Source organism: Orycteropus afer, unplaced genomic scaffold, assembly GCF_000298275.1.
Source record: "Orycteropus afer afer isolate SDZICR_OR568_19922 unplaced genomic scaffold, OryAfe1.0 scaffold00481, whole genome shotgun sequence".
Classification (NCBI taxonomy): Eukaryota; Metazoa; Chordata; class Mammalia; order Tubulidentata; family Orycteropodidae; genus Orycteropus; species Orycteropus afer.
In genome coordinates this window covers 1,338,093-1,359,939 of record NW_006922068.1, presented here as the reverse complement: position 1 = coordinate 1,359,939, position 21,847 = coordinate 1,338,093, and the positions used below count along the sequence as shown (strand labels likewise).

The 21,847-nt window shown below is 40.1% G+C and overlaps 1 protein-coding gene across 1 annotated transcript in view; it reads left to right on the top strand.

Annotated features, from left to right (window-relative positions):
* The first annotated feature begins 3,049 nt into the window (after positions 1-3,049).
* Positions 3,050-21,847, top strand: part of DCLRE1C (DNA cross-link repair 1C) — a 105,238-nt gene continuing 86,440 nt past the window's right edge. The window contains exons 1-8 of the mRNA XM_007954920.2: positions 3,050-3,158; positions 10,138-10,189; positions 12,570-12,654; positions 13,733-13,792; positions 17,269-17,324; positions 17,866-17,967; positions 20,076-20,148; positions 20,331-20,471. Of these exons, the coding sequence (XP_007953111.1) occupies positions 3,050-3,158; positions 10,138-10,189; positions 12,570-12,654; positions 13,733-13,792; positions 17,269-17,324; positions 17,866-17,967; positions 20,076-20,148; positions 20,331-20,471 (678 nt within the window). The remainder of the gene's footprint in view (positions 3,159-10,137; positions 10,190-12,569; positions 12,655-13,732; positions 13,793-17,268; positions 17,325-17,865; positions 17,968-20,075; positions 20,149-20,330; positions 20,472-21,847) is intronic.

The window sequence follows — 21,847 nt, the reverse complement described above, 5'->3', positions numbered from 1 at the left end:
CAACAACTACGTTATGTAAATTACATCGACAACAATTTATTAGTACATGGAATTAAGAAAAATATATCCTATAATGATTTCCCAAGAAGGATTTTTTTATCTACCTCAATAACTAACTTCTAGATATTCAATATGAGACAGAATGATTCAAGGACTTACAAGTCTAAAGAGCTCTGGGATTTCTGAAGGGCAGAAATTCCCAATGGGAGTGTGGGGAAACCACATCTCAGTTTTCTTTATAAGCACTGTGGTGTAGTAAATTACATAGTGTGGTTCTTCTAGCCATAAGTCTTTGTAAACTCCATGGTGGAATTTGCCATGAGCAACTGAGTAGCTCCTGGTTGTTAAAGTTATCCATCTGGGGTGTTTCTGTTGGGAGTGGCACGAAGCAATCTTCTGGGAAGTTCTCTCTCAGTTGTATAGAATTCTGATGTTGGGATTGGTTAGTTGGGCCACTTTGCCAGGCTCAGAAGGAGCCCTCCTGGAGGCAGAAGGAATCTCTCACTGCCAGCTGGGGGATGCCAGAGACACGCACTGCTGAAAGAGAGACTGTCAGCTGAGAGACGGTGGGCTAAGAGAGACTGAGCGTGTTCCTGAACTTGAGTTGTAGCCTGTTGCTTCCCTAATAAATCCCATAATCTGTGAGTTCTGTGAGGCCACTGCAGCGAATTATCAAACCTGGCAGAGAGGTGGTGGGTACTGCAGGAGGAACTGTTGATGTCAGGACTGGTAAAAGAGCTGGAGGGAGGCGGCATGTCTGGCCTTGCAGGGATAGGCCTTGGGCTACTGATGGTGATTCTATCTTCCTCTTGCGGGGTTAGAGGAAGTCAGAAGATGCAGCCTCCCTGCCCCTTTGGCAAACACCTACAGGAAAAGTTTCTTTTGGGACTCCGTATCCAAAAAATTGGGCTTCTTCTAAAAAGCTGTTTGCTTTTCATTTTAAGGGTGACATAGAGCTTGTAAATGATTGTATCTCTCGTCTTACTATGGCCTCTGGGAAAGCCAAAAACGTGGCCCACTTCTCACAAGAGTACATTTGTGCATGTCTGTGCATGTGAGCTACTTGTCTTCACTATTTTCTATCCTACCTTTTCCCTTTGTCTTAACTCTCAGTATTTTCCTGTATTCCTAGGTACTGAATCTATTGTGGAAAGAAGTGGGGGGTAAATAAGTGGGCAAATAAGACTATGAGCATTAGTTTGATTCGCAGCCTTTCCATGAACTCCAGATTCTATTAGAGGTAGACACATGGGACTGTCCAGATGCCAAGCTCACTGTTGAATTTATCCTTAAGTATAGTCTGCCTGGTGGTGCTGTGGCTTAGCATTCTGCTGCTAACCAAAAGGTCAGCAGTTTGAAACAGCCAGCCGTTCTGTGGGACAAAGTTGTGGCAGTCTGCTTCCATAAAGATATAAAGATTAACAACTTTGGAAACTATGGGGCATTCTACTCTGTCCTATAGGGTCACTATAAGTCAAACTGACTTGACAGAAATGGGTTTTGGGTTGGACAGTCAGCTTACACAGCAATTAAAAAAAAAAAAAACATTGCCATTGAGTTGATTCCTACCCCACGTATGCCAGAGTAGAACTGCACTCCATAGGGTTTTCAATGGATACAATCTGTAGATAGCCAGACCTTTCCTCTTTGGCACAACCAGGTGGATTTGAACCACTTACCTTTTTGTCAGTAACCCAAGGCAAATCATAATCAAGCACAGTAACAAACTTGAGCCATAAGTTCTCTAAGGGTGGCATTCTGATTCCTCATTGCCCTGGTCAGAATTCACTGTTCCTGAAATTCTTCCCATATTACTATGCATGTATGTGAAAACATTTAATTACTATGTTCTGCAAATATGTCCTCTCTCCATAAATAGAAAACGATTTGAAGGCACATCTTAGTCATTTATGTAAACACTATAAGGCTTGTCACAACGCTATGCCTATGTATTAGTTAATACATAATTATCTAAGAATTGCTCGGTAGGGACACAATAAATATTTTTGTGAGTATGGTGAATCTTAATACTTTACCAAACCTTTTTATGAAAGTTGTTTCGGTGGTTAAAAAATTAAGTCCCCCTGCCCCCCATTATTCCTTCTATCTTGTACACATCCTTCTAACATCCTAAAAATATAGCTCCAAAGATGGAGGAGGAAGGCTCAAAAAAACAACAACAAAAAAAACTCACTTCCATTGAGTAATTTCCGACTCATAGTAACCCCTTATTGAGTTTCCTTCCCTGGAGCAACTGGTGGGTTTGAACCACTGACCTTCCGTTAGTAGTCAAGTGCCTTATCCACTACACCACCAGAGATACCCTTGGGAGCATTACTTATTTACCTTAATACCATGTATTTCAATTGTGATCACCAGGGATTGTTTATTAACTCAATTTGTAGATTTTAAGTGTGTGAGGGAACCAATAATTATTGATCCTACCATGAGTCAGATAAACTTTTCTCATATAATCCTCATGGTTATGCCACAGGGTAGAAATTACAATTCCCATTTTAAAGACAAGAATGAACTCGCCTTTCAGGCCAATAAGCAGAAAGCAAGAAGTGGAACGCAGGCTGATTCTAAAGCGAAACTCTGGACCACGACCCCACCTCGCGTCAGTAAGTGGAACCAGCTCTTTCAGGAGCTACCGGCTATTTCAGCTTCTGTACAGGCACGGACAGCTCTTCCAACAGGAAACACTCGTATTGCTCGGTCTAGGCTTTCACCAGGAACCAGACTCCTCGCTCTAAACCCTCCATTCCACTCAGCCTCTCAAGGTGTAAGCAAAAGAGGTGCCTCACCTACGAGCGTACGCAACGCAACTCGGGTTTTTTACAATCGAAGTTTGCTGGGTACAGGAACACAAGACGTTCCGTAGCACCGCCCCACGGCCATAGGGCTCCTTTGATTGGGCGAGGCTGACGCTCGGCTGGTCAATGGCGAGGCGGCAGGCGGGCTCCCGGAAGTGGAGGCGCAACCTGGGACAACTTGAGATTCAGGGGCTGTTGGCGCGGGGTCGGGTCGGCGGGCATCGGCCGGCACTATGAGTTCCTTCGGGGGACAGATGACCGAGTATCCAACCATCTCCATAGACCGCTTCGACAGGGAGAACCTGAGGGCTCGTGCTTACTTCTTGTCCCACTGCCACAAGGGTGAGTGAGTGCTGTGCGTTGTCGGCTCCCTGGGAAGCCGGGGGATGCTTCTTCGTGCTTTGACCCATTGGGGAATCGCCCCAAGAGCTGGAGAGAGGAGAGGCAAGGATCCGAGCAGTGAAGCAAGGGAAGTGCAGGTGTTGGGAGACATGGGGAGGGATTATCAAACTACACCTTGTCCAAGTCTGGCTCTTCAACCTCTGCAAGGCTTTATTTCCTGTTCTGTTAAATGGGGCATAACGGCGTCAACACAAAGAGTAGACTTGACTTGACTTTTTCAGTCAATGCTAACAACAGTTACCATGAGGTTGATATGATTCGGAATCGACTTGAGGGCAATGGGTGTTTTGATTTATTATGCTGATTCTACTAGTGAAAACAGTTTTAATATTCATTATACTAATTAGTATTGCTTTTGGCAGTGCTTGTAGATAAAGAGCAGCTGAAGACTGGTTATCTTTTCAAGTGTGGAATTACAGATTAGCTTGAGAAGTAGCAACTACTCCTTTGAGAAGTGAATCGCTGATAAGAGATTACTGTTGGCGCCTAACTTATACATACATATGCACATTACAAGTATTTTAAAATAAATGACGGATATCAAAACATTGCCCTTCCTTACAGTGTTGATGTGAAGGCTAAATGTTGTCTTGTGGGTAGAATCAATCACTTAAACTTTCTGAGGTGCTGTAGAGTCGACCTCTACTCATTGTGACCCACGTGTGAAAAGTGCTCTGTAGGGTTTTCAGAGACTTATATTTTGGAAGCAGATCACCAGACTTTTCTCTCAAGGCACCTTTGGGTGGGCTAGAACTTCCAACCTTCTGGTTGGTAGCTGATTACATTTACTGCACCATCCAGGAGCAAATTGTTGAAGTTACTGCTTTTGGGAAATATCTCTGCTTCTTGTTCAAAGTCACAATCATCTCTCTTTAATGAGGGAGATCTGGACTACCACTTTTTAGCTGCCAAGCAGCACTGTAAGATCTTTCTGCTTATACTTAAGAACATTTTTTGTTTTGATTTTGTTTTTCATTGAGACTTCTGGATGTTTAAGAGTAATAGAGATAAAGGTGCCTCTATTTTTACCTTTTGTGTTGTCTCAATGGAGTCTCTGAACTCATAATTTGATAGACATTGTTAAAGTATGGCTTTAGTCACAGTTGTCAAAATATTCTGGTATTGGTACAGTGGCAGACACATAGACCAGTGGAACAGAATTGAGAACCCAGAAATAGATCCATTGATCTGTGGTCAGTTGATCTTTGACAAAGGGCCAAAATCCATTAAATGGGGAAGAGATAGTCTCTTTCACAAATGGTATTGGCAAAACTGGATATCCATATGCAGAAAACGGAAACAAGATCCATACACAAAAACAAACTCCAGATGGAGTGAAGACTTTGGTTCAAACCCACCACCCGCTCCTTGGAAGGAAGACTGGGTGATTTACTTCCGTAGTGATACCACCTTGGAAACCCAAGGAGAGGTCACTGTGAGTCAGATGCGACTCGATGGCAGTGAGTTTGGTTTTTGGTTTTTTAAAGCTATGAAGTTTTTCAAAGAAAAAATAGGGGTAAACTTAGGGGCCCTAATTTATGGCATAAATAGACTATCAAGCACAACCCAAGATGCACAAACAGCAAAAGATAAAGTAGATGATTGGGACCTTCTAAAGATTAAATTCTTATGTGCATTGAAAGACTTCTCCAAAAGAGTAAAAAGAAAACCTACAGAATGGGAAAAAATATTAGGCAATGACATACAGGAAAAAGGACTTATCTCTAAAGTGTATAGAAAATTCCAATACCACAACATCAGAAAGACAAACAATCCAATTTAAAAAATGGGCAAAAGATATGAACACAGTTCACCAAAGAAAATATTCAGCAAATACATGAAGAAATGTTTGTGATCATTAGCCATTAGAGATCTGCAGATCAAAACAACCATGTGATACCATCTCATCCCAGCATTAATAACAAAGTTCAACAAGACAGAAAATAACAAATGCTGGCAAGGATGTGGAGAGATTGGGACTCTTATACACTGCTGGTAGGACTGTAGAATGATAAAACCACTGTGGAAATCGGTATGGCGATTCTTTAAAACATTGGGAATAGAATTACCATTTGATCCAGCAATCCCATTACTAGGTATATATCCTAAAGAAGTGAGAGGCAGAACACGAACAGATACATGCCACACCCCTGTTCATCACAGCACTATTCACAGTAGCAAAAAGATGGAAGCAACCTAAGTTTCTATCAGCTGAGGAATGGATAAACAAACTGTGGTACATACACGTAGTGGAATACCATACAACCCTAAAGAATAAGGTAGAATCTGCAAAATGCTGAGTAACATGAATGAACTTAGAGGACATTATGCTGAGTGAAGTAAGCCAATCATAGAAGGACAAATATTCCACTATTGTAAAAAGTCAAGGAAAGGTTTACACATAGAAGGAAACTTTCTTTGTTCATTACCAGGGATGGAAGGGGAGGGAAGGCTAAATTCCTAGATAGGTTGGGGGGGGATATATGTGTGTGTGTGTGTGTGTATGTGTCCCCAACCTATCTAGGAATGTGTGTGTGTGTGTACACACACACACATACATAGGAGCTCTGGTGGTGTAGTGCATAAGGCATTTGACTGCTAACGAGAAGGCTGGTGGTTCAAATCCACTAGCCACTCCTTGAGGAGCTCTGGTAGTATAGTGCCTAGGGCACTTGACTGCTAACCAGAAGGCTAGCGGTTCAAACCCATAAGCCATTCCTTGGAAGGAAGGTTGGGCAATCTACTTCTGTAGTGATACTGCCCCGGAAAGTAGCATAGTGGCTAAGTCACTTGCCTGCTAACCAGAAGGCTGGCGGTTCAAACCCACCAGCCACTCCTCGGAAGGAAGGTTGGGCAATCCTACTTCCGTAGTGATACTGCCTCGGAAACCCAAGGAGGGGTCGCTATGAGTCGGGGCCGACTCGACGGCACATAACAACAACAACAACAACATATATATGTGTGTGTGTGTGTGTACCAACGATTGTTAGTCATTACTAGAGTTGTGGGGGGAAGGGAAGCGGGGGGGGAAGAGGAAGCTTTTGGTTGTGGGGCATTGCGTTTATGGTCATGATGGTGGACTGTTTTGGAAAAGATAGCAATAATGGTGGCACAACATGAAAAACGTCATCAATGTCCCTGAGCTGTAAATGTGGAAGTTGTTATGTCGAAGAATGTCTTGTATATTTTCACCACAATAGAAGTAAAAAAGAAAAAAAATATATGGCTCTAGGACTTGTGCTTAATGTTTAGGGATAGTTGGGTTTGGAGAAATAATTTATCTAAAGGAATCTGTCAAACCATCATCATTAGTACATACATTAAGGAGGAAATTGACTTCTTTCTATCAAGCAGTGTTTAAAAACCTTTTCTGATCTCTAATCACATGTAGGTCTGTACTCAACCAGAATGTAAACTCCTCAAGGGAGACAATTCAGTTTCTGCTTTTGGGGATTTCCCACATTGCATTCTAGTAGTTTTTAGCCTTTTTGGACATAGAGTTCTTTGAATATCTGACAAAATCTATGGGCTCTTGCTAGAAAAACTTCACATATGCACATTAACATTACATTTTTATATAATTTGGGGTGGGCTCTCGGTCCCCTAAAGCCTGCTTATGGACTATGTAGGGGCCAGTGCTGCTTCAAAACCTGTTGCCATCAAGTCAATTCCAAACCATAGGACAGAGCAGAACTATCCCATAGCTTTCCAGGGCTGTAATCTTTACAGAGGCAGACTGCCACATCTTTCTCCAGTGGATCAGCTGGCAGGTTTCGGTTAGCAGCTGAGTGCTTAACAACTGCACCACCAGGGCTTCTTGGAGGTCAGTCAGGGTAGGCTTTACCTGTGTTTCTGAGGCCTGCAAAATGAGAGGGGTCCCATGGTCTGAGATAGTGGCCCAGGGCTGGGGAAGACCCAGGAGGGTACAACTTGGTGATTTGTTCTGGCCAAGGAAAAGGAAAACCAAACAACAACAACAAACCCAAACCCACTGCTATTGAGTGGATTCTGACTCATAGTGACCCTATAGGACAGAGTAGACCTGCCCCATAGGGTTTCCAAAGCTGTAAATCTTTACTGAAACAGACTGCATCATCTTTCTCCCTTGGAACAACTGTGGGTTTGAACTGCTGACCTTTTGGTTAGCAGTGGAATATTTTAACACCATCAGAGCTCCTTAAGGGAAGGAAAAAAGGCCCTGGAAAATAGATTTTGGGTATAGCAGCACAGAGTAAACTCATACAAGTTCTCTTGACTGCCAGTCAGGAGGGGCTTTGGAGTTGTGGGAATGGGGTATCTTGATAAAAAGGGCTCTAGAGTACAGTCTGCTCAATGAATTTGAGATTATGGAGCAGAGTCTTGATTCTTACTTTCTTTTTTGCCATGGCACAAACTCTTAGGAAACCCTAGTCAATAAGAGTTCTACTCTAGAACTTACCTACAGGCCCTGAAAGACTCGACTAGGTGTGACCTGAAGTAGACTGTCCTTTGGAGGTACATGGCCAATTACAGTCTGCCAAGTGAGGTGTAGTGACTGCCTTGTGTTCACTGGATTTAAAGATCTTCACATATCAATTGAACGTATATGTGTGTGTCGTGTGTATGTTGGGGGGGCGGAGTGGGGAGGTAGGTAGTTAGAGTTGTTGGAATTGGTTTGCTTTGACTAAATAATTTAGAAGTGTTTGGTCATTGCTGTCTAGAACTTTACATGCTAAAGTTTCGGAACACACTAAAATGAGCTCTGGTAGCATAGTGGCTAAAGCACTTGACTGCTAACCAGAAGGCTGGCGGTTCAAACCCACCAGCCACTCCTCGGAAGGAAGGTTGGGCAGTCCTACTTCCGTAGTGATACTGCCTCGGAAACCCAAGGAGGGGTCGCTATGAGTCGGGCCGACTCGAGGGCACATAACAACAACAACAACATTTAATCTAATACTTGATATATGTGCTATTTTCCTTTAAATGTCCTTTTTCTGTGTCTTTTTTTGAAGAGCTATGGAGCAAGCATATGTGGCTGGTAACACCCCAGCTTTCAGCCAAGCAGTCGAAGTAGGGTTAGGAAATAATGAAATTCTCATTCTTGTTCAAGCCTGAATGATTTCCTAGAAGAATCTATGGACTTGACCTTCTAGATGGACTCACAAATGATGGGAATTGAATGGGTCACATGGAGCATGGCCTGAGGATTGGTTTGATTGAAAAGAAGAGAGTAACAGAAAGGGCTGGAAGTGGTTCTGAGTGAGATCCTGGCCACTTCTTCTTTTGAGGCTGCTCAGAGGGATTTAGATTTGGTCCTAAGATGCAGGGGATCATGTTCTTTTGAACTTGCTTTTGATGACTCATAGATGGTCAACATCTGATTCTGGCCTGTTCTCAGATTCTTCACCCATAGAAGAAAGCTGCTGGCCCATTAGGAATCAGTCTCTTATAAAAGTGAACCTTTCATAGATTTTTTTTTTTCTCTCCCCGTCGCTCTCTTTTTTAATTTTTATTGTGATTTGGATGAAAGTTTACAGAGTAAATTCATTTTCTATACAGCAATTCATACACATTTTGTTTCATGACATTGACTGCAGTTCCCCACATGTAACAGCTCTCTTCCTACTTCCTCCCTATAGTTACCTCTTCCCTGTAACTTTCTTTCCTATGTACACCCCCTTGAGCTATCTTCCTATGCAGATACTGTCCTTCTGTTCTCCCATGATTGACGTTCTAAGGAGTGTGTCTACTTACTGTAAATATAATATATGCCTGTCTTTTGTTTGGCTGGAAGCCACAGAAATGAATTCAGTTCAGACTGGAAAGGTAACTAGGGGCTATCGTCTTGGGGGTGTTACCAGGCTCTATCAGACCAGTAAACCACTGGTCTTTTTTATGATTTTGAATTTTCTTCCTCACTTTTCTCCCACTCTATCCAGGATCTCCTGCACTGATCCCTTTCCGAGTGGTTGATGGTGGTACCCAGGCACCATCTGGTTCATCTGGTTCATGGTCATATAGGCTGAGATTCGCATGGTCCACTAGTCCCTTGAAGTAATTGTTTCTATGTGTCTTTGGTTTTCTTCATACTTCTTTGCTCTTGATGAGGAGAGACTCATTGCTGCATCTAGATGGCCATTTGCAAGCTTTTAAGAGCCCAGTCACTACTCACCAAAGTAAGATGTGGAACAGTGTTTTTGTGTAGATGCCAGTTGAGCTTGATGTCACCTGCAACCATGGTTCTGAGCCCATAGGTCCAACACCTCACTCCATCAGAGTGTCTGACTATGACTAAGAAGTTATCATAACTCTATCCACTGTTAGTTCTAGTTATATGGACATTCTTACGGCAAATACAAATATGTATGTAGAAGTATTGTGTGCCAACTTTATATATGGTCATGGGTATATTCCTTTTTGCCTAGACATACCTGATCGTTCAGCCTGTCTACCCATCTATTTACCCATAGATTAATGTTTGTTATCACTGATAATGCTGTACTGTATATGTAAAAGGGTTTGTCTTTGTTGTCTGTACCTCTTGTGTACCTCTCTGTGTCTTCCTTTTCCTTAGTGTTACTGTGTTGGTCATTTGCTTTTGGTATATTGCCTTTCCCTTCACCCAAATCAATACTTGTCTCTACCCGTCTAGCAGTGTTCCAGCCTCTCCCTCCGTCCCTGGTAACCAGCAAAGATAGTTTCCTTCCGTATATAAACCTTTCCTTGACTTTTTACAATAGTGAACTAATATTATATTTGTCCTTCTGTGATTGACTTATTTCACTCAGCATAATGTCCTCCAAGTTCATCTACATTATGCGGTATCATAAATTTTCTCTTAAAAGGAAGCTTAAAGAACAGAGGTCTAAGTTTCCTTATCCTAAGGAATCTTCTGGAAAGAAAGTCATGTGTTTGTGATTGTTAATTCTTTGGTTTTCAGATCACATGAAAGGATTAAGAGCCCCTAACTTGAAAAGAAGATTGGAGTGCAGGTAATTAATTTTGCTACTTACTTGTGTGTGTGTGTGTGTGTGTGTGTATTTATGTAAATGTTTTAATTGAGATATGACATCTAGACAGAAATTTTTTTTTACAAAGTAAACACATCTGTGGAGCTTCCAGCCAGATCAAGAAATAGAACAGTTTCAAATACCAAAACCCAACCAAACTCACTGCCGTCGAGTCAGATCCACCTCATAGTGACCCCTTTTTGGGTTTCTGAGGTGGTATCACTATGGTAGTAAATTGCCCAGTGTTCCTTCCACGGAGTGGCTGGTGCATTTGAACTGCCAGCCTTCTGGTTAGCAGTTGAATGCCTTAGGCACTGCACCACCAGAGCTCCCAAAATATAACACCACAATTCTCCAGCCTCCTCTTAGTCATTCCCCTCTCTCTCAAAGGTAACCTCTATTCTGACATTTGTCATGAAGTTTACCTTTGGCTTTTTTTTTTTTTTTTTTTAATTTTACATAAACAGAATTGTGCAGAATAGACTGTTTTATATTTACTGTCTTTCACTTAACATTGTATTTGTATGATTCATCCACACTATTGGGTGTAGCAATAGTTTGTTCATTTTCATTTTGTAAATGTGGGTTTTGTGTATGTGTATGTGGCAATGGTGGTTCTATATGAAAGAATCATTAATATTGTGGGATCTTTTTTTAAGCTGAACTGTTGCATTCTTTTCCTGCAGCCATTTCCTAAATTTAAATTCTGAATTCGCCACACAGGTATTTGGAAAGGGCCTTACTGCCTTTTGTATTTTTGAACAAGTGGATGTCAGCTTGTCTACTAAGTGGTAACAATAGCCTGTGTTCTTGATAACAATAGCTATTTACTGAGTACTTACTATGTGCTGGCCACTGTGCTAAATGCTTTACATGTATTTATTAGTTGAACAATTTTTTGAGTACCTATGATGAATCAGGCACTGCACCGTATGTTGAGGATACACAGGAAAACACAGATAAAAATCCCTGACCTTTTGTAGCTGACATTTTCATTAGAGCCTCTGATAATACTTTGAATAGATACCGTTATTATTTCTATTTACAGATGAGGTAACTAATGAACCAGAGAGATTAAATTAGTTGCCCAAGGTCACACAGCCAGTAAATGGCAGAACCAGGATTTCAGCCAGGTCTGTCTAATTTTAGAGACTGTGTATTAGTTATCGAATGCTGTGTAACAAATCACCCCCAAACTTAGTGGCTTAAAACACCAACAGTAACTTCCCTCTCTTAGTTTCTGTGGCTTAGGAATATAGACAGGGCACAGTGGGGATAGTTTATTTCTGCTTGTCTGAGTTACCTGAGGGCTGAAGGCTCACTCATTCACGTGTCTGATTCCTGAGCTGGAAAGACTCAAGCAGTTGGGAGCTAGAAAAGCTGGGGCTCCTTGGGCATCTCTCTGTCTCTAAAAAGCCTCTTCAGCATAATGATTTAAGGAGGAGCTCTGGTAGCATAGTGCATAAGACATATGACTGCTAACCAGAAGGCTGGTGGTTCAAACCCACCAGCCACTCCTCAGAAGGAAGGTTGGGCAATCTACTTCCGTAGTGATAACTGCCTCAGAAACCCAAGAAGGGGTCGCCACGAGTCTGATACGACTCGACAGCAGTGGGTTTGGGGACTTCTTACATGGACATGCAGGGCTTAAAAAGTGTATGTCCCAAGAGAGAGCTAGAAGGAAGCCGTATTGCCCGAAGCTCTAATCTCTGCAGTCATACAGTGTTACTTCTACCACATTCTTTTAGTTAAGGCAGTTCTGCTCAGTTTCAAAGGCAGACAATACAGTCTTCTTCTCTTAATGGAAGAATTTCAATATCCATGTTGTAAGAGCATGTGGGACAGGGTAAATATTAGTGTGGTTATGTTTGGGAAATACAGTCTACCACTGACTGTATTCCTGGCCTCTAAACTGTATCATTGATTTTTTTTTTTTTTATTCATATGTTAATTTAAAAAAAAGCAGAATACATGTATATGAAGTATAAAGCAGAAGTCTGTTCCTCATTCCTCCTTTCCATTTTCCAGAGGTAGCTTAACATTTGAGTGCTATCTTTTCAGACAAATTCAATCATGTACAAGCATATCTCTATCATGAAAATGGTGAGGAACAACTTTTTGAGGAGGTCAGAGGACATAGTATTTTCTTGGACCTGCTTTTTCCCTACCTCCCTTTACTCTCTTGATGAGACTGAAAGAGACAATGGGATGTAGGAATGTGGGGAACATTGTAACATTTTGTGGCAGCACAGTTTCTGAATTATTAGAGATAACTGATACATAATAAAATGTGTTTCCTAGTCATCAAGTAAGATGGTTCATTTTTTATTGTACTGAAATAGCTTTTTTTTTTCCCTTTCAGCTTGAAGGTTTTCTTATACTGTTCTCCTGTTACTAAGGAATTGTTGTTAACCAGCCCAAAATACAGATTTTGGGAGAAACGAATTGTAAGTGTTTTTTTTTTTTTTTTTTTAGAGACAGATTGAAAAAAGCATTGGAATTATTCAAAGCCCAATTCTTCACACATTGTATTTATTCACATTAATAAGAATGATGGTATTTAATCTTTTGTAATTCAGCAATTTGGAAAATTTCAACTTTTATTATTGTTATTGATTTGTTTTTCTTTTCCCTCAACAGTTTGATCTAAGTCCTTAGTTTTGTCTAATTTCACTGACTCTCTAGCTAAGATGCATTTTAATAATTTAAAGTGTAAAATGTTAATATAATTGATAAATCTTACTATTCAAATCATGAGGTAATCTTGCAGAAATAATACATGATAAGCTATGGCAACTTGGTTAGCTAAATAGATAATGACAGTATGTGGGAAAAGAGGCGAGTTCATACATAACACATTTGGAAATCCTAATTAAAGATAGCAGCTGATTGAATTTAACTCTAGAAAAAATACATCAAGAATAAGATGTGTCAATTCCAGAAATTTATTCATTCATTCAATTACATTCATTTATTCATTCATCAAGTGCTTATTGAGTACCTTTTATTTGCTTGTCATTGTTCTAGGGAAATATGCAAGTTTATTATGGAATACTCTGTAGCAGTTAGAATCTGTAGCAGTTAGAATCAGTGAACGAGGTGTTTTTATACAGCATTATGGGTTGATCTAGACTATATTACATAGCATAAAACCTAAACACATATATCACTACGTATTTTATGAAGATGCAAATTAAGGAGAAAAGGGTGGAAGTGCTAGGGATGAAGCAGTGAAGGGAGGAAAACTGAATTTATGAAAATAGAATTGGTGTGTCAAAGGATGTATACACTTATAAGACTTTTGATACGTATTACCAAAGCAGCTTCCTGAAACTCTTATGTTAGCTTTATTAAGTTTTTTTAAGCTGTTAAAATGTATATTATAGTGAAATTAGAAATTATTATGCAGAGAGAGTCTATAACTTTTCTTAGTCCCCTGTGTTTGACATTCAAATCATAAAAAGCCATGAAAAACTGAATATATATGATATAATATATGCATAAGCCCCTATTTTATTTTAATAGATATCAATTGAAGTTGAAACTCCTACCCAGATACCTTTAATTGATGAAGCATCAGGCGAGGTAACTAAATTTTTTTAAATATAGTGTGCTTTTTAAATGATTTGACGTTAATTATCTTCTCCTCGATTTTGAATGCTCATTTAACCATAAGTGAAAATTATAGCAGTTAAGTTTTTAGAACAAAAAATATCTGTGATATATTTATTTTTTGCATCCAAAGGATTGGACATAGCTCTCATTAAAATCGTTCCTCTTTAGTATTGCATAGTAATACTGAGACTCATGTCATTGTCCTTATTATTAAATTTCTTAGAGCGTTCAGGATACACGATAAAAAAATAATAGCTCATATTAAAATTGTTCCCTTTTAGTATTGCATAGTAATGACTGGAACACCATATCATTGTCTTTGTTATTAAATTTCTTACAGCATTCAGGATATACTATAAAAAAAAATAAGCCCACTGCCATTGAATTGATTCCGACTTACAGCGACCCAATTGGGTTTCCAAGGCTGTAAATTTTTACAGACGTGGATTGACTTAATTTCCTCCTGCAGAGTGGCTGGTGAGTTTGAACCAGTGAACTTCTAGTTAGTCTTACCCGCTACTCTACCAGAGCTCCCAGAATTTACAATAGTGGTTCATATTTTTGCAGCAGCTTATGTATATTGTGATTTTTCTCTGTATCGTTTTCTAATTAAAAAAAAAAAGATCTCTGCCATGTAGGTATTTATTTTTCATCTTAAACTTAGAAGTGGTACTTTTATGTTGTGAATATTCTTCTAAAAGCAGGATTGTAGAGCTACATATTTTTCACCATCCTGAATTCAAGCTAGCTATACAGTTTTTGGGAAAATACCCTTGTTGATGGCTGTCTTGTCATGTACAGTGTCTTGGCAGCAAACAGCAGGCATGCTCTTGTTGCTCAGAGTCTTACTGTCCCACTCTGATCCTTTGTGTATCATCTTGTGTTCTGTGGTTTTGGGGCATTTTTTTTAATCCAGCTCTAGTCAATGGCACATCACATTTTAAAGGGGCCTATCTGGTGGTGTAGTGCTGAGGCATTTAACTGCTAACCAGAAGGATGGTGGTTCAAACCCACCAACCACTCCTTGGAAGGAAGGTTAGAGATACCATCTCGGAAACCCAAGGGGGAGATGCTATGAGTCTAATTGACTCAATGGCAGTGAATTTGGTTTTTGTGTTTTTTTTTTCAAAATAAGTAATATTAGAATTAAATGAAGATTAGCCATTATCCAGTAGGGAGCTGGTTTGTAGAGGGCTCCATCTGAGGGCTGGAGAGTAAGTGTACTCTTCAGGCTTTACCCTAATAGTGCAGTATAATGTGCAATGTGGAGAATTTGGACAGTTAAGGTTTTAGGAAGAGGCTATATCTGCAACACCTCCTCCTTTTTTTAATAGCAGTTTTGTTGTTGTTACCGTTCGGTGCCGTTGAATTGGTTCTAACATGGTGACCCCATGTACAACAGAATGAAAAATTGCCTAGTCCTGTGCCATCCTTACAGTTGTTGCTATGATTGAGCCCATTGTTGCAGCCACTGTGTCAATCTGTTCTTGCTGAGGGGCTTCTTATTTTTTGTTGACACCCTACTTTACCAAGCATGATATTCTTCTCCAGGGTTGGGGCCCTCCAATAACACATCCCAAGTGCATGAGATGAAGTTCTGCCATCCTTACTTCTAAGGAGCATTCTGGCCATATTTCTTCCAAGACAGATTTGCTCACTCTTCTGATAGTCCATGGTATATTCAATATTCTTTGCTGACACCGCAATTCAATGGCACCAATTCTTCTTTGGTCTACCTTATTCATTGTCCAGCTTCTGCATGCATATGAAGTGATTGAAAATACCGTGGCTTAGGTCAGGTGCACCATAGTCCTCAGAGTGACATCTTTATTTTTATTGAGATATAATTGGAAGATCGGGCAATCTACTTCTGTAGTGATACTGCCTCAGAAACCCAAGGAGGGGTCGCTATGAGTTGGATCCAACTCCACGGCAGTAGTTTTTAATTTACATACTATACAATTCACTTATTTAAAGTGTACAATTCAGTGGCTTTAAGTATGTTCACAGACTTGTGTGTCCATGACCACAATCCATTTTAGAACATTTTCGCTACCCTAAAAATAAACTCTGCACCCTTAGCTATCATCCTTACCTCAGTGTCCCCCCCTCCCCTAGCCCTAGGCAACCACTAATCTACTTTCTTTATGGATTTGCCTATTCTGGACATTTTATGTCATTGTTATCATGTAATATATGCTCCTTTGTGACTGGTTTCTTTTAGTTAGCATAATGTTTTCACCTGTGTTATAGCATATGTCAGTACTTCAACTTCTTTTATGACCAAATAATAGTACATTTATGGATATACCACATTTCCGTTCATCAATTTATGGACATTTGGTCTGTTTTCCACTTTTTGGCTGTTATGAACAATGCTGCTGTGGTAGTTAAGGTTGTGTGTCAACTTGGCTGGGCCATGGTTTTGAGTGGTGTGGCAGCTGGATGTAGTTATTCCCTACAATGAGATTGTCATCACCTCCATAGGGAATCTGCTGTGAGACATTAATCAGTGGAAGGGGAGTTGCCTTTGGGTGCAGGGTGCTTCCAGTATATATGGAGAAGCTTTGAGTAAGGTCTCTAGATTGTTGGCACATTCTGACCCTGCATTTGGCCAAGTCTTCATCTCTAGTTCCTGGAGGGTGGCCTGCTATGTTGTCTGCTGATCTTGGGACTGTGCCATTTTACTGCTGACCTTGGGTTCGTTAGCCTTAGCGGCTAGCAGCTGCATAAGTTAGGAGACACCTCCAGCTCCAGTGGGCCTGGAACAAGAGGCAGAGCTGAAGCCGAACATCGTGGGGCCTTCCCTTACTGTTTAGAGCCGGCACTCTAAATTCTGACTTTTAGCCTCCTAAGCTATAAAAGAATAAATTCCTGTTTGTTAAAGCCATCCATCTGTGGTATTTGTTATAGCAGCACTAAATAACTTAAGACAGCTGCCATGAATATTTGTGTAGAAGTTTTTATATGCCCATATATGTCTTCAGTTAGAGGTAGATGCCCAGGAATGGAACTGCTGGATCGTATAGTAACTAAACTCTGTGTTTAGTTGTTTATTGAATGGATAAGGATTGCATTTGTTTCGAAAATTTGGAGAATGAGGAAACGGGAGAAAAGGCATATAACACATTCTTGAGAGGCAATTGAAGGTATTCTATTAAGCAAGGTTTTATTTATTTAGGTCCTAATGACAACTTTGGGAGTCCCTGGGTGATGCCAATGGTTAATGTGCTCAGCTACTAACCAGAGGTTGGGAATTCAAGTCCACCCAGAGGCACTTAGGGAGAAAGGCCTGGTGATCTCCTTCCAAGAAAGCAGCCACTGAAAGCCCTGTGGAGCACAATTCTGCTCTGACACACCTTGGTTCAGAATCATTCCAATGGCAACTGGTTTTAATGAGAACTTCTTCTGTTGTTTTTTTTTTTTTTTCTTTATTTTCATTTCAGAAGGAAGAGATTGTTGTGACTCTGTTACCAGCTGGTCATTGCCCAGGATCAGTTATGTAAGGGGGCTCATCTATTTTGCCATTTTATTGTCTGTAAACATGCATTTATAGAAGTAAATATTTCAGATCTAGAAAATAATGAACATGTATAGGGAAATTTGATTATTTTCTGACTATTTTCTTAATATTTGTTTCTAAATTTAACTTGGCAGGCTGAGGTGAAGATCAGATTTGAAACATGGCTTCCTTATAATGAAAGTCTTCTATAGCTGTTTCTGCAGTAACTTTGCATTTTTCCATCCCCTGGAGTTTTCTGTTCTTGAAGAAGAATGATGTCAATTATAGTTGAGAGTACTAACGTATTTCAGGGGATCGCTATTACATACTTGATACTACTCTCATTATGTTATTCTACCCAATCCCAGGGAAAAGAAGTGGCAATTGAATGCCTGTGTGATTTTAGAGTTAATGAAATTACATCAACACTGTATCTTGTGGATGTCTGGTAGGAAAGAATTTGCTGTAGATTTAGCATGTATTTGGTTTGCTGGGATTTTGTGTGAGACTTAGAAATCACTGAGCTGTGTTTCCTTTTCAGGTTTTTGTTTCAGGGCAACAAAGGAAATGTCTTATACACAGGAGACTTCAGACTGGCAAAAGGAGAAGCTGCCAGAATGGAGCTTCTGCATTCTGGGGGCAGGTACTGGGCCTTATGTAATTATTGAATGTAAGACTGCACAGTTTTAAAAGTTTTCTTTTCCTTTTCTCCCCAAACGTAAACCTTTATTTCTATTAGAAACTAAACTTGATTACTTACAACATACTTGAGTTAATGATGAACTGCACTTAATGATCGTCACTGTGTCTGGAACATTACATCTTCCTGGGAGGAAGGTAGGGGAAAATTTTCGCAGAAGATGTGGAAAATATTGCTTAGTTCTGTGAACATGGTCCAAGCATTTGATCAGTATAATTTGATGGAAGAGATTGGGAGAAAAATCGTCTATATGGCAAGAACACTGAATTTAGAGCTTGATATCCCCAATATGGAATTGAAGAAGAGGAATTGACAGATCAGGAGTTAGGGGATTTTGAAGAGGAAAGAAATGCTGAAGAAGAAAGAAATAATGACAAGAGGAAGGAGAGAAGTTGTCAAAAAATTTTGTAGTGAAAGGGTTAGCTGGAGTTTTTTCAAAACTAAATCGGGGGCTTCAGTTGCTTAAAAACGTGGACCCGAATACTGATTGCTTTGGTAAAGTGGTATGGTAGTTAAGGTTGTGTGTCAACTTGGCTGGACCTCGTTTTGAGTGGCTGGGCAGCTGGTTGTAGTTATTCCCCATGATGAGACTGGTAACTCCGTGGGGGAATCAACTGTGAACAGCTGAGTAGCTGCCTTAGGGATGTGGTCTGCTTCCAGTATATAAGGAGAAGCTTTGAAGAAGGTCTCGAGCTTTATGGACCGTTCATACAGTCAAGTCTTCACTCAGCAGCCTGCCATGCTGTCTGCTGATCTTGAGGCTGTTTCCTGGACTTGAGCTAGTGGTCTGCTGTGTTGCTTGGTATCTTGGGACTGTGCCATTTGATTTGTTGACCTTGGGTTTGTCAGCCTCAGCAGCCAGCAGCTACCTGAGTTAAGACATGCCTCTAGGTCCAGTGGGCTGGGAGCAAAAGGCAGATCTGAAGCCCAAAGTCGAGGGGCTTTCACCCAGCCCCTAGAGCTGGCACTTTGAACTCGGACTTTTATCCTCCTAAACTGTAAGAGAATAAATCTCTGTTTATGAAAGCCTCCCATTTGTGGTGTTTTCTGTTATAGTGGCACAAGAGAACCAAAGCAGGTGGGTAGGCAAATTCAGGAAGCAGTGGGATGTTAAAGCAAAGTATATGAAGTAAAAAAGAAAAGGCCCAGATAGACAGTTTTCATAAATTTTCTGACTAGAAATGCCACCCCTGTTCCCAGGGATATTCCAGATGATCCCGAATCTTCCACCAGTGAGGTTATTACCACAACTTACAGAATGCCAGCATTGTCCAACTCTTCATCATCATTGTAAATTTTTATGATTTGTGTGTATTTATGTATGTATCTGTAAAATATATCTGTAATTTTATATGTGATGTTTCCAACTCCAAAGGACAAATAAAGATTGGGTTTATAAAGATACTGATAACAAAAGACAGTAATGATGAAAACTAAAAACAAATGACATAATTCAATTTATATCAGAACTGACTTAAAATGGAGTTGATGAAACAGAAGGAACCCTATTTTAAGTCTGAGACTACCTGTATAATATTTGTAATAGTAGAGCAGTTTTTCTCCTTGAGATGAGGTAATGAAATGTTTTATATGTTGATTGGAGTAAAGTTTACATAAATTTGTCAAAATTCACTAAACCATATATGTATAATTTAAATACATTTAAATTGCTGTAAAAATAGAGATGACAGAACATTTGCCAGTTCAGCATTTTTCACGTGTGTAATTCAGTGACAGTTACATCACATATGTTGTGCAACCATCACCAATATCTGCTGCCAAATTTTCCAGCCCCATAAACAGAAGCTCAGCGCTTCCTGTGCAGTGACTTGGCCTTTCCCTCTTTCTCCCACCCTGTGACCACTATTAAACTCTAATGTTTGTACATTTAAATTGGTATGTTTTACTATATAGAAAGTGTTTCAACAAAACTGTTTTAACAAAAACATTCCAACTCAAACGGAACACTTTGTAAAATAAATGGGAGTTTTTATTTTTCACATGTATTATATTAGATGATTAACACCAATTCTATTTTGTTTTGTTTTCAGAGTAATAGATATCCAAAGTGTGTATTTAGATACTACTTTCTGTGATCCAAAATTTTATCAAATTCCAAGTCGGGTAAGTCTCTCTGAGGAAATGAGGTGATAACGTGGGCATGACCACATTCTGATAGGGTCTTTTCTAGGCTAACAAATCAGATTGTAGTTGTCCCCATTTGCATTATAAGCTGTGAGTAGTGGGAATGGAAAGGCAAGTGACTCACTTCAAAGTGTTCAATGCCTTCTAAAACCCCTGTCCAGGAGGAGTGTTTAAATGGAATCTTGGAGCTGATTGGAAGCTGGATCACTAGAAGTCCTTACCATGTTGTGTGGCTGAACTGCAAAGCAGCTTATGGATATGAGTATTTATTCACCAACCTTAGTGAACAATTTGGAGTCCAGGTAATGTGACTGTTCTTTCTTATTTATTGCTCCCCTCCATCCTCCTACCTCTACCTCTCTGCTGCCCACCCCCATGAGTAACCACACAGGAACAGAGGGGAGCAACCTACCAAAAAAGTGTCTGTAGCAAAGATCAGCAGCCCCTCTGAGGTAACTTTCATCTTTGTTTATTCACTTCCTCATGGAAAAAGTTGACTGGATCTCAGATGGCTCAGATGAGTCCTTCAGTAAAATGTCCTATACAAGAAAGAGTTTCATGAAATAAATTTAGTGCTGTGATCAGTGTTGAAAAAAAGAACTGAAAACATCCAAGTATATGGCTTGCTGTAAGGGTAATTATCATTTTGAGAAAATGTACTTTTGGAGTCAGTCAGATGGACACATATACACAAACAATGGAAAATATATTTCTAATTATGAGTCATGATCAAAAACTGTGTGAAAAACATTGTCCTGGAGTAATGGTTCTTGAGCTAGTGGATGGATCAGTATCAGGCTGTGAGGAGTTTTCAACCATTCCTTCCAGATAGTGCTTTGCCAGCTGTTCAATTCTGCACTCAGGACTCTGAGCAGCAGAGCCCAAAGTGGGAATGGGTGGCTGCCAGGCAAGGGTCATTCTCCCCACAGTGCTTATGTTTAGACTGTGGCTTCCACTTTGGTCCCGTAAGAGAAGCTGGGTTTTTGATGGTGACTCCAAATGAAATGAACTGCTGGAACTAGTTTGACATATATGTCCTGCTTTATATTGTATATTTTAATACAGTTCTCCCAGAACTGTGCCGAGAACTTAACAATATGTACAGTGTAATTTGGTTAAATAAAAAAAGATCTAATCTTTCTGTGTTTAAAATTTCAAAAATTCCTTCTTTCATACCTACCTACCTATTTTGATTCCTAAGTTCTACTTAAGCCTTTCTTTCCTTAATTTTTCCCTTCTTTGAGTCCTTCTTTCCAAATACATTGTTGTAAAGTTGCCAGCTCTACAGGTAGCAAGGAATTTGCTTTCATTATGAGATTGCCCTTCCTTGTTTTTGGTATTAAAATGGACTTTTAAATTAAAATCACGGTTGTAGTAAATTGTGTGTGTACACACACATATACTTCTATATACTATCTGGGTTTTTCTTTTTTTCTCCTTCCAGCCAAAGGGGTAGTGAGGCCACATCTTCTGACCTCCTCTAACCCCACAAGAGGAAGACAGAATCACCATCAGTAGCTCAAGGCCTATTCCTGTGGGACCAGACTTGCTGCCTCCCTCCAGCCCTTTCACCGACCCTGACACCAACCAACTGCTTCTCCCACAACACCCATCATCTCTCTGCACGCACAGATACACACACACACACACACACACACACAACAGCCGTCAAGTCGAA